At 35.4% G+C, this 12,845-nt stretch overlaps 1 protein-coding gene and 1 long non-coding RNA gene across 13 annotated transcripts in view; one reads left to right on the top strand and one right to left on the bottom strand.

Moving 5' to 3' along the window:
• The window catches only part of LOC141559487 (uncharacterized), a 55,338-nt gene that overhangs the window by 3,281 nt on the left and 39,212 nt on the right, over positions 1-12,845 (top strand). The gene's annotated exons all lie outside the window — the stretch shown is intronic.
• Positions 6,081-12,845, bottom strand: part of EPCIP (exosomal polycystin 1 interacting protein) — a 40,059-nt gene continuing 33,294 nt past the window's right edge. For 7 of the 12 annotated variants that reach the window (XM_074300746.1, XM_074300749.1, XM_074300744.1 and 4 more), the window contains 2 exons: positions 11,347-11,459; positions 6,081-8,189 (listed from right to left, as the gene is read on the bottom strand). In XM_074300746.1, coding sequence (XP_074156847.1) covers positions 7,454-8,143 — 690 coding nt within the window. In that variant the 5' untranslated portion in view covers positions 8,144-8,189; positions 11,347-11,459 and the 3' untranslated portion in view covers positions 6,081-7,453. Of the gene's footprint in view, positions 8,190-10,962; positions 11,156-11,346; positions 11,460-12,845 lie in introns of those variants that run through there. The other 5 variants (XM_074300751.1, XM_074300754.1, XM_074300752.1 and 2 more) reach the window with 2 other exon arrangements.

Raw genomic sequence — 12,845 nt, 5'->3', positions numbered from 1 at the left:
ACAATATAACCTAGATACAATATATGTGTATAAATACCATTTTCTTGTTGCACATTAAGTATTAGATTCCGAAGGTATAAGTAACCTGGGTAGATAGACAGTAGTGCTAACAATTTACATTCGCTTCCCAGTGTTCCATCTCTGGGTATAGTTATTTCTGTCCATCATTGATCAACTGGAAGTGAGTTGGATCTTCTCTATGTTGAAGATATCCACTTCCATCAGAATACATCTTCATACAGCATTGTTATTGAAGTGTACAGTGATCTTCTGGTTCTGTTCATTTCACTCAGCATCAGTTGATGTAAGTCTCTCCAAGCCTCTCTGTATTCATCCTGCTGGTCATTTCTTACAGAGCAATACTATTCCATAACCTTCATATACCATAATTTACCCAACCATTCTCCAATTGATGGGCATCCATTCAACTTCCAGTTTCTAGCTACAACAAAAAGAGCTGCCACAAACATTTTGGCACATACAGGTCCCTTTCCACTCTTTAGTATTTCTTTGGGATATAAGCCCAATAGCAGCAATGCTGGGTCAAAGGGTATGCACAGTTTGATAACTTTTTGGGCATAGTTCCAAATTGCTCTCCAGAATGGCTGGATTCTTTCACAACTCCACCAACAATGTATCAGTGTCCCAGTTTTCCCACCAACATTCATCATTATTTGTTCCTGTCATCTTAGCCAATCTGACAGATGTGTAGTGGTATCTCAGAGTTGTCTTAATTTGCATTTCTCTGATCAGTAGTGATTTGGAACACTCTTTCATATGAGTTGATATAGAAAATAACTAATCTTTCTTAAGAAAAGTACAACTGAATTACTCAAGTGTAATAGAATGGCTTATTACTACTCAGTAATCAGATTTACAATAGTCAATTTATGTCCCTCAGAACATAACACACCTTGAAAAATCAAAATAACAATTCAAAACATGAATTTCAAACAGCTTCCAAATTCCAAACATTTATCATTTGTATTTATAATTATTATTTTTGCCTTTCAATTCAAAGTGATTCCATTATGAGTAATTTTTCATTATACATTTTCTTGTTAACTTATTCCTCACCCAATCTCAGCATCCCAAAGAAGGGGTACCTAATGGAAGGTGTCAGGCAAATAATTTAATATAATTCATTCTATTGTTCTATAGGTCATTGTAGGTCAATATAAACTTTTCATTATTTTCTTTTACTCATTTTTTCCCCAACAACTTCCCTTTTTTTTCTGGCCCTCTCTCTCTAGTTTTTGCCTCTTTTAATCCTTGTCTCATGGGCATAATGTTATTTATACAAATTATAAGGTTTAAGGATGCTGTTTCCATCCTTATTTATGAAAATCATTTTTTATTTAATTTTTAAAATTTTATAATTATAATTTTTTATGACAGTATATATGCATGAGTAATTTTTTATAACATTATCCCTTGTATTCATTTTTCCAAATTATCCCCCCCTCCCTCTACTCCCTACCCTAGATGACAGGAAATCCCATACATTTTACATGTGTTACAGTATAACCTAGATACAATATATGTGTGTAAATCCAATTTTCTTGTTGCATGTTAAGTATTAGATTCCGATGGTATAAGTAACCTGGGTAGATAGACAGTAGTGCTAACAATTTACATTCACTTCCCAGTGTTCCTTCTCTGGGTATAGTTGTATCTGTCCATCATTGATCAACTGGAAGTGAGTTGGATCTTCTCTATGTTGAAGATGTCCACTTCCATCAGAATACATCTTCATACAGCATTGTTATTGAAGTGTACAGTGATCTTCTGGTTCTGTTCATTTCACTCAGCATCAGTTGATGTAAGTCTCTCCAAACCTTTCTGAATTCATCCTGCTGGTCATTTCTTACAGAGCAATAATATTCCATAACCTTCATATATCATAATTTACCCAACCATTCTCCAATTGATGGACATCCATTCAACTTCCAGTTTCTAGCTACAACAAAAAGAGCTGCCACAAACATTTTGGCACACACAGGTCCCTTTCCCCTCTTTAGTATTTCTTTGGGATATAAGCCCCAAAACAGCAATGCTAGATCAAAAGGTATGCACAGTTTGATAACTTTTTGGGCATAATTATGAAAACCCTTTAGGCTTATAATATCTGAAAAGAATTTAGAGTGTAGGGAGTCAGAGATAGGCAGCAGTGAAGATGAAACAGGAAAAATGACTTCATTCATTTAATTTGACTGGGTCTTTTAATTATGCTGGAAGAAATAAATTGGGAATTTTCTGATCAATTAAGCCCCCTCAACTTATTTGATGAGACTACAGCATATGAGGGTAGATAGCCAGAGATAGTTAACTGTCTTAATAAAACATTAAGATAGCAACTCATTTGTACCTTGCAAAGATAGCTCCCTTTTTTTAGAAAGTTTGTGAAACCTTGAGTGGATCATAGCCTGACTGATCTATTTCTAAATTTTAAGGGGTACAAAACTAGCTTACAAAAGAGCGTAAAGAAGTTTATACAATTTGTAGCTTCTTTAAGAAGTATGAAGGAATTCCTTGATTAATTTGATAGAATTAATAAGGCAGCTTTTATTGTTATTCAGTCATTTTTCAGTCTTCTTTTCTTCATGACCCTTTTTTTGGGGGGATTTCTTGACAAAGAGACTGAGTGTTTTGTTATTTCTTTCTCCAGCTCATTTTACAGATGAGGAACTGAGACAATCTAGATTAAGTGACTTGTATAGGTTATACAGTTACTAAGTGTCTAAGGCCAAATTTGAACTCACTATAAACTGAGACTTCCTGATTTCCTGGCCTGGTGCTTTACCCACTGCATTACCAAGTTGCCCTAGAGGGAAGCTAGCCATTGGTTGACTGAAGGATCAATCATATACCTGACTTAAAATATCTGCCCTCTTTGCATACAGAAACTTTCTAGTAAGTCAGCACAAACAGGAGATGCCCTGCCAGTTGAGAGAGATTTATCCCTGGCAATTAAAAGATCCAACTATCTTCTTAGGGGAATATTATTGTTGTCTCTTGGTGAGGAGGAAGTTTTTCCCCTCTTTCCTCTTCCTAGAAATTTTACTTCAAAGAGGGTCTAGAAGATGTGACATTGCAGAGAGTAGGCGCAGGGAACCCAGTTAAGTTACTCAGCAAACACTGGGTCTGGGGGATAGCAATGTAACAACAGTGTATGAAAAAAAGAATGTCAATCTTACAGTAGGAGCATAAATTGCTTGACCACGTATCTTTCTAAGGATGTCTCTATACTACTATATTCATACATGAATGTTCTCATATATGTATTTATGGCAGAACACGCACCAAGTTTATGAGAGAAATGTTTTATACTATTGTTCTTGCTCCATGATTTCATAAACATTTTTTTGTTTTTGAGCTAATTGTGTCAACTGGCTGACATCACTGAAAGCTTGTGGTTTGTAGTTTTAGGAATTCAGACTAATAGAATACTCTGAACTTGGACTTCCCTCAGGAGTGTGAATTGGAAAAGTATTCTGAGAGAGGGTATTGCTTTATTATGTAAGCTTGGCTGAGTTATTCTCTTTAAGCCTTAAATTTACTATTTTGCAAAATTAAAGGGTTGGATTAAATCAGTGACTTTCCAAGTGTGGTCCAGGGACTCCTGAGCATCCTTTCATAGTCCGTGAAGTTAAAAGTATTTTCATAATGATACCAAGATATTTTAATTTCTATTACAATAAAACCAAGGGTGTGCTGATAAGTGCTTAACAATCAACTTTCTCCAGCAGATGGGCTAAATTAGATGGAGAGTAAGAGACAGGCCTCAAACCCTGCAGTGAATTAAAGAGGATGAACTACCCCAGCATGTGAATACTTCCCCCTCTGGAATAGATGGAAGAGAACTATTTGTTTCAATGACTATGAATTCTGTTAAGCAGGCTTAGTGGAGCACTTAGAGCTTGGTCAGACATTGAAGGTGCTGAGGTCACCCACTATATTCCTTTCCATTGTCAGTTGTTCTGACTTTTGTTCTGCCGCTGGACTTTGATGACTCAGGAAGAGAGTGCGACTGACAACTTTGTGCAACTTTGCCTCGTGTAATGTAATTGATACACAAGTTATCACCCTTTGATGTCATTTGTCCTTTTTCATAATGAAAGACAAGCAGTAATAGCATATATGCTTATACTCATTCCTATACATACACACACATATATAGTGTGCATATATATCTATATCTATAACTATATTTATATAGTTTTAATTATATACACATATGTATATTGATAAACTCAATGGATTGGCTATCCAAATACATGCTATAATCCTGGTTTTTGCCCATTTTGTTTTTCCTGTATGAATTGTTAATTTTTTTGATCAATCATGAATATCTTAGAAGAGGCCTTGTAATATTCTAGGACTTTATGTATTCAACAAAGTAACATCTCCAAAGAGAGTACATGAAAGACCCCATAAGGTATCACTGATTTACACCTTACAGAATGAATCCTCTGTAATATGATATACACCTTTGGTAAACATTTATATATATATATATATATATATATATATAAAATATATTTTAAATATTTAAAAAATAAAAACACCTTTAATACTTTTGGAGATCATTCTCATAAAAATTGTTTTCAATTCAGATAAGAAAGTATTGTTCTTTTGATTGCCACTTTGGATATTAAAATTGTATGGTTTTTTTCTGATTATTTTGGTATCTTTTCTTACCTGATCTATTTTAAAAAATAATCCTTCAGCTTTTTAAAATGTATACCCTTTTCTTGAATTGATTTTTTTTCAGCATATATGTAGGTTTGATCTGGCTGTTCTTGCATTTATCTTAAGTGCCATTTTTACATATAGTTCATTGGGGAATAAAGAGTTAAAATCAATTATAGTCTTTTCTGTCATTGATAATTAAAATAGATTATAGAAATGCAGTACAATTTGTTTCATTTTATGGCTATTTGTGGCCATCTTGTTATTTTCATCTTTATATGCTCTTGGGATGATGTGGCTCTTTTGGATCCCATGTCAAGAATTTTGTAGACTTATTTTCCTTTCTGTTGCTTTTTGCTATTTTATGAAGTTATATTGCTCATCATTTTTCACCATCCTACTTGATAGTGTTTTTCAAATTAACTTAAATATAAATTGATTTTGCTTTTGGGTCTCCTTGAATGGTAAGAATCTAATAAATAGTAGTTTCTGAAATCTTTTAGTCTACTCGTCATTATAATTGTTTTATGTCAGTTAAACTTTTACAGAAAATGATGACAATTAAGATTAGTACCTATTTCTTCTTTTATCTATTTCCTATTTCAGCCCACCTTCACTTAAATCCAATTCACTTGCATGCCATGACTTCATTTCCCTGATGTTATTCTCTTTGAGAATGAAGGACAAACAAAAACATTTCCTATCACCAATTCCAAGAGGTTGAGATTGTTACGTTGTTGCATTTATTTATAGTGTTTTCATCTTTAACTTTTTGTTTAATTTGATGTTGATTTTAACTTTTGCTCTTTATTTTTTTAGTCTTTATCTGCACATGAAACTTAATTCTGATATTGCCCATCTGTGAGTAGTAGTTTTCTGCCTGTTGAAGTAAAGTCATCTTAATTTTTTTTGGTGAATTGTCTGGAACTTGTCCAATCCAGTCCTTCAAACTATCTTCTCATATCTTTATCTCTATAGAAATGTGAACAAATATATGCAAGAGAGAGAAAGAAAGGGACCGGGAGAGGGAGAGGAAGAGGAAGAAGGAAAAGAAAAGGGAGAAGGAGAGTGTGTCTTTTAAGCACTTAACTGTGTCAGACATCATGCTATAAATATGAATGAGATTATCCCTGCCCTCAAAGAACTTACATTCTTGTAGGGAGGAGAAAACAACAGAAAAAGGGGAGCTGAAAAATAATAGGAGCAAGGCAAGGTGGTTGTCAGGGGAAAGCAGGAAAAAAAGACATTTGGGCAGTTGAGTTGTAAGTGTACTGGAACATGGCAGGGCCTCTCCTGAAACCCTAATCTGGGCAGGCAGTCATAAATCAGGAGAGACTGGAGACTGGCCTCTGAGTGGAACTTTCTTTAGGGAGGCAAAGGACCACAGATTTCAAACTTTTTTTTTTTTTTTAATTGCTAACTATGATACATAATCAATCAAAACATTCCATAATCCAGTAGCATTTATTAAGCACTGGGTATCCAGTACTGTGCTTAGGTGCTGGGGATACCAATATAATAAATGAAAAACATCACTTCTTAAAAGGGATTTCATTTGAATACATATTAATATGATTGGCCTATTTACTGCTTCTGAGATGCTGAGAGCATCTTGATCATGTGATAGAGGATGAAGGGGAAGGAAGAAGAGATCCTCTTCCATTTTTCCTTGATAGAGCCAAACCTGAGCAAAATGTTTAAATGAGTGAAGATTTCTTTCTACCTCCCTTGCAATGTCTCTCCTCTTCTAATGTTGTTTCTCTAAATCAGGGACTTCAAGGAACTTCCACTTTGATTCTACCCAATCTTGCTCTAATCTTCAAAGTGTAGCATGTTCTACCATTACTTACCTCTCTTACACCTGGACCCCCAACTAAATCCCTTCTTCCCTCACTGCAATTGTTCTTATATTAGGATGAAAGCATTTTGACTAAACATTCACAGTAATATGTGACTGGTACATTGGCCCTTCAACTCCCAGAATTTTTTAAAAAAGAGTTTGTAAATCCAAATTTATTTCTATTTGGTGGAAATGCAGGCTGTTGGAAATTATAGAGTGAAAGAGTTCTTGAAAGTATATTCTGGTAGTCTCTTTGTTCAATTCTATAGGCCTTCTCTGTTTTTCATACTTTCTTTTCTTTCTCCATTTCTAGACTCATGTATACTCCATTTCCTACCCCCCCCCCCATGGCTTCTATGGCAATACATCATGGTGTTATGGAAAGTGCAAGAGCTCTGGAGGCAAAGGCAGTTAGAGACATCTATATGGTACAGTAGATAGAACCTGGAGTCAGAAAATCACAAGTTTAAATCCACCTTCAGACACTTATAAGTTGTGAGGCTTGGGCAAATCAGTTAATCTCTATCTGTCTTAGTTTTCTCAGATGTAAAATGAAAATAAATAGCACCTATTTACCAGGGCTATTTTGAGGATCAAATAAGACCTGAGTTCAAATTCCATCTCTGGTGTGAGTTTGGACAAGTTACTTAATCTCTCTAGGTTTCATTTTCCTCATCTATGAAATGAAGGATTTGGACTAGCTAGCTTATGAAGTAATTCTTAGCTCTAGATCTGTGATCTCATAGTTCCCCAGAAGTCTGATGGTCATATGGGTTGGAGGAAATATCATTAGCTTGGCAGGGAAGGAAGAAGCTAGTTGCAAGTTGTTATTTATAAGGACACAAATTCTTTAAAGATATACATTGTACAGATTAACCATATTTTGTTAATATATACATTGAAATTGACCACAATACAATATCAATAAATGAATGTAACAATATAGCTTTTGTTGCTTGGGATGGAAAACATTTTAAAGTAAGAAAGGTAAGGAAAGTTGTTTGTGATACTGACAACATTTTCAATGCTATATGATTTCAAAGAAGATTCCCCATTGAAAAGAGCTGTATCCAAGAATGACACATATAAAAATGTTTGCCTGTCTGTGGAAAGTTTAGGCTTATCTTCCTTAAAATCACTGTCATCACTGCTGTGTATCAGTAAGCTTTGCTCTGGGAACTGATCCTTGACTTCTGTGTTGATTCGAAGTCTCTTCAGTCCCCAAATAGTCAGATATTCTGTTGGGAGAGTAGTAGTGCTACATAGGGAAAGCTTTAGATTCCTAACCAATGTAAAGTTCAGTAGGAAGCCCAGTGCAGTGATGTCTGTGAACCAAATAGTCAGATCACTGTCATAGCTGGCTTGCTCTATTGTATAAGGTAAAACAGTTTTACAAGTGCACATCAGATTGGCCAAACTGTAATCACAATCCTGTATATCAGCAGAGCAGCTGCAGTTTCGAATGGTGTTTTCCTTGGTGAAAATCAGTGTGTTGTTCTTTTCACCTCTGACAAAGCTGCTGTATGCAAAAAAGCCAAAGAAGCTCATTAGAAGGAGGTGTTGACCAAAGAGCAGAGCCATCTTTTTCACAGATAATATAATGACATGCATTTGTTGGGTTGTCTTTCATTCGGTGAATCAAGCCAATGCCAACCACCTGGGAGAAAATAAATAACCTTGTCACTACAAATTCCTCTTAAGAAAATAACATGAGAAAATGAAACACTTATATCCCAGTTCTGGCCTTCAGTTTCTGGTTCTATCGAAGGTAGAGAATGCTGAAAATACCAAACCACAGGCAAAGGGCTTTTCCCAGAAACACACACAGGATTACAATCATTTTATTGTGCCTTCGAAAAGCCCAAGACACCACCCACTGATAGCAGCTGTCATTGGAATAAATGTGCCAATGAAGGCGAGAAAATGCCAGAGCTGAAGTCTGCCATGTAATTGCTGAAAAAAGCTTATATTATCTGTGGGGAAAATGAGTGATTTTCAACTATTTGTGTAACACATCTTACAGGCATCCAATTGTTAATGTTTAGCAACTATTTGATCCATTAAACATGAACTACTTTTTCCCCCCTTGCCCTCTTAAAACAGGATTTGACAAATTCTAGAACACAGCTTTTCATTGAATTCATTGTGTTTCCCACATTCTCCCTAGTGTTAAATATTAGACAACATACCACAAATACCAATTAAATGTTTAGTTAATAGTAAACTTTTAACTTAATTCACCCTTATTTTTCTTCTAGCTTTGTTCCATTTTTTTTTACTCCCTTGTGTGATCTAATGAGATAACTTGCCCATCTATTTGGTGCTTTCCTAAAGTGAATAAAGATTGAAAGTGATGGATTGAATTAATAACTTATATTTGTTACTATGAGTTAATAAACAATGACAAAGCTAATTAAAGAATAATAAACCATAATTAACTTTATCCATGCCATTCCTGACTCAGAATACTATCATATATTGTTTTTTATATTTATATTTATATGTACACATCATATATACTATACACAATATCTGTCTATCTACCAGGAGATAAGTAGCATTGTGTCATACTCTTTGTGATCCATTTGGGGTTTTCTTGGCAAAGTTATTGTAGTAGTTTGCCAGTTCCTTCTCTAGCTCATTTTACAGATGAGGAACTGAGGTAAACAGATTTAAGTAACTTGTTCAGGGTCACATAGCTAGTAAGAGTCTGAGACCAGACTTGAACTCAGGAAGAAGAGTCATCTTAACTTCAGGCCTGGAACTCTATCTATTGTACCAACTACCTACCCAAGTAGCATTAAGCACTAAGTAAAATGAAATTATTGAGGGGAATTAAAAACTTTTTTCTTCCTGGTTTGTGGGGGAGAGGAATAGACAATGTGGGGAAGACAAGTGCCTGGCTTTCTTTCTTTTTTCTCCATGTTTTGGGAAACACTCATGCATTTTAATAAACACACCTAGTTACTCCAGGGAAAATATAGGAAAAGGAAAGATGTTTGGGGAGAAATTGGAATGCAATGTCTCCAAAGTTTTAGACCCAGTGGAATGTATTGATGTGAGTACTACTCAGGCATTGGGAGAGAGAGAATACAAATTGTAATAATGTATGAATTATGCTATAAGCTAACAGGTGCATGAGAAAATGATTCCTTTAAACTTTTAGGATACTCATTCAGGAGGCTTTGGGCAGTGAGAACCAATGTTATGAAAAGGTTTTGAAAAAATAGAAGAGAGGAAAGGATTCTGTGAGGATGATGGAGTAGGTCAGAAAATTCAGAGCTCTATAGATTTCCCTTACAAACAAGACAAAACTATACCTCAGGGTGAACTGAGAGTGGTTAAAAACAACTTGAGTTGGGGTAGAACTGTGATCCTATTGGGGCAATCAGAGAAGATAGGAAGAAAGATATCAAGATGAGGTTTTGTGTAAAGGACTGAAACTCTTAAAAGGTGTGCTTGAATCTGACAACCAAGCACTTAAGGCTAATTACCTGTTGGACAATGATTCTATTAGCATATGTTTGGAAAAATGGTCCTTCTCACTGTTCTGTGCTGGCTCTATGTTTGGTATATAAAGATAATTGTAGATAAGGATTAAGGGGTGGGGTGAGTGAAGTGAGAGAACTTCACTTTGCAGTAGGACCAGGAGAAGGGAGGTTGGTGGCAAGCTTGTGGCAGTTTGTCTGTCTCCTTCACTTCTCCCCCTGAAAACCAAGGACTTTTACTTATCCTGATTCTGGCTGATCCTGAGGCCTCCAGGGAGCTAGCCTGGACTTTATAGTTTTGCTCTTGTGAAGTGTAAATATCTTCAGGTTAGGCCTGTTGAAACAGCAAATATCTGTAGGGAGTTTGAGTCAGGGAAGATAAAGAGAATATCTGTTAATAAGGAATGCCAGGCTTATTTAACTTGCTGCTGAGACAAGGTCCTGGACAAGAAGGAACCAGCACAGCCCAGTAAGTGTAAAGCCACAGTAGGGCTGCTGGTTATGGGCATTTATGGAAATGGGGAGCTCTTGGTTTGGGTTCCAGGTCAGGAGGAGAACTGAAGGAGAGCCTGAGGCCAGAGGACTAGAGATTATTACTAATAAATTCTTGTGTTTTTTTTTTTTAATGAACAGACAAAGGAGAAAGAATTCAACCATAGAAAGTTACATGGGAATAGAAAAGACTGGAGTTTATCTTTAGGAGAGAATATTGAAGTAAAAAAAAAAAAAAGCCTCCTATCCCAAAGAGTAACGTTAATTTGTCACCTGCCCAAAAAGAAAAAAAAAAAAGAACAATCCCCTAAACCCCAAGATTATGAAAAGAAAGTCAACCAACCAGAAAAGGAGATGCAGAATCTCAAGAAAGAAAATGACTCCTTGAAAACTAGCATTGGGCAAAGGAAAACCATCAAAGTTATGAGACCAAGAGATAATAAAACAAACTTGTAAAGTTCTTGAATGTGAGGGTCTGGTCATCTGCTCAATTATAATCCTTCTCTGGGAGGAGATCTGTAAAATCTTTTCCTCTGTGCGCAGGTTTCTTGGGAGCTCTGAATCTCCTCCAACTCTTGTCCTTCCTCAAATCAGACTGGTCTCCTTTCAGCCTGCCTGGCGTCAAAACTTTATCCCAGAGTCTATTCTCTCAGACCCAATGCTGCCCTTCTTTTATCCTCCCAGAGAATGGGTGTGTAAGGACTCAGTGGGGCGTGGAGAAATACTTCCACCAATGAACTTGCTCCTCTTAGAATTCCTAAGGTGTAAATTCCCTTTAAAGGCCAGCACCAAAGGTCTGAGTCAGAGAGCTGTCAAGTCAACCTGAGTTCTCACCTTGTAATTGTCCAGACAACCTGAGTTCACCTTGTCACTGTCCAGACAACCTGAGTTCTCACCGTGTCACTATCCAGACAACCTGAGTTCTCACGTGGTAATCCTAACACAAACTGAAAAGAATGAAAAAAACAGAAGAGAATGTGAGGCATCTTATAAGGAAAGCAACAGATCTGGAGAACAGATCAAGAAGGGAAATATAAGAATAATTGAACCACCTAAAAGCTATGGTACAAAAAGAATCTTGATACAATAATACAAGAAATAATTAAAATTGTTCTCAAGTATTAGAACAATAGGGGGAAAATAGAAATAGAAAAAAATCCATTGATCACTACCTGAAAGAGATCCTATAAGGAAAATCTGTAGGAATATCATTGCCAAATTCTGAAACCCCAGATCAAGGAGAAAATTTTTTGAGCAAAAAAAAAAAAAAAAAAAAAGCAATTCAAATATAGTGGAGATACAATTAGAATCACAGATATGGAAGATAAAAGAACTAAAGTTAAGCATAATTCAGAACTAAAAAAAAGTATGCAATGAGTTGCCAGACTTTCAGGACTTTATTGGCAAAAAGATCTTAACTTAATAAAAATTTGACAAAAAGATCCAAGAAAAATATAAAGTAAATATTAAAGATTAATTTCAAGGGATTCATTAAGGACAAACTTTATGTTTTTTATACATGGAAATGTAAACCACATGTCTAAGATTGCCATTAATAATTGGGTAAATCAAAAGAAAGAATGGAGTGAGCTGAATATGATATAATTCTCAAAAGCAAAACAGTATAGAAAAAGGTAAAGAGTAATTATGTTATCCAAATGAGGTATGAGAGCAAGAACTGACCCAGAGGAATTAAATGAGAATGGAGAAGGTGGTAGTTCTGGAATCCTTCTCACATTAGGAATGGGTTAAAGAGGGAACAATAAAAATATACCTAGAAGGGTATAAAAGTCTTCTATATGTATAAAGAAATAAGAGAAGGGGAACAGGATAAGGGGAGTTTTGAAGGGGGTGTAGATTAATGGGAATAGAATAAAATATGTAGATTAACAGAGATGGGATAAAGAAGAATGGAAAAGATTGAGGGAGACAAAAAGGGAGGGATCTTTTCAGGGTAGGTAGGTTAAGTAATAGCAAGGCAAGATAGCTGGTAGAAGCAGAGGAGTCAGTAAAGCTAGGAAATAAGAGATATACACAAACATAATAACAAATGATCAGGAGAAGAACTTATTAGGAAAAAAAAGCAGGGCTAGTAATCATTGATCTCAGCCAAAGTTAAAACTAAAATAGATTAAAAAAAAAAAAAAAGAAAAATAGGGAACTAGATGCCTGTCATATTAATCAATATTGTTTTAAATTATTTAAAATAACTAGATATAACTAAATAGTGTAAGGTTGGAGTATTGCTATGGTATAGGAAATAATGAGTTGGTGGATTAAGAAAAATATGGAAAGACTCGGACCTGAAAGATGATGTTATCCACCTTCTGAGA

This window comes from Sminthopsis crassicaudata, chromosome 3 (assembly GCF_048593235.1).
Source record: "Sminthopsis crassicaudata isolate SCR6 chromosome 3, ASM4859323v1, whole genome shotgun sequence".
NCBI classification, from domain to species: domain Eukaryota; kingdom Metazoa; phylum Chordata; class Mammalia; order Dasyuromorphia; family Dasyuridae; genus Sminthopsis; species Sminthopsis crassicaudata.
Note: the sequence above shows the minus strand (reverse complement) of the source record. Positions and strands in the feature narration are given on the sequence as shown.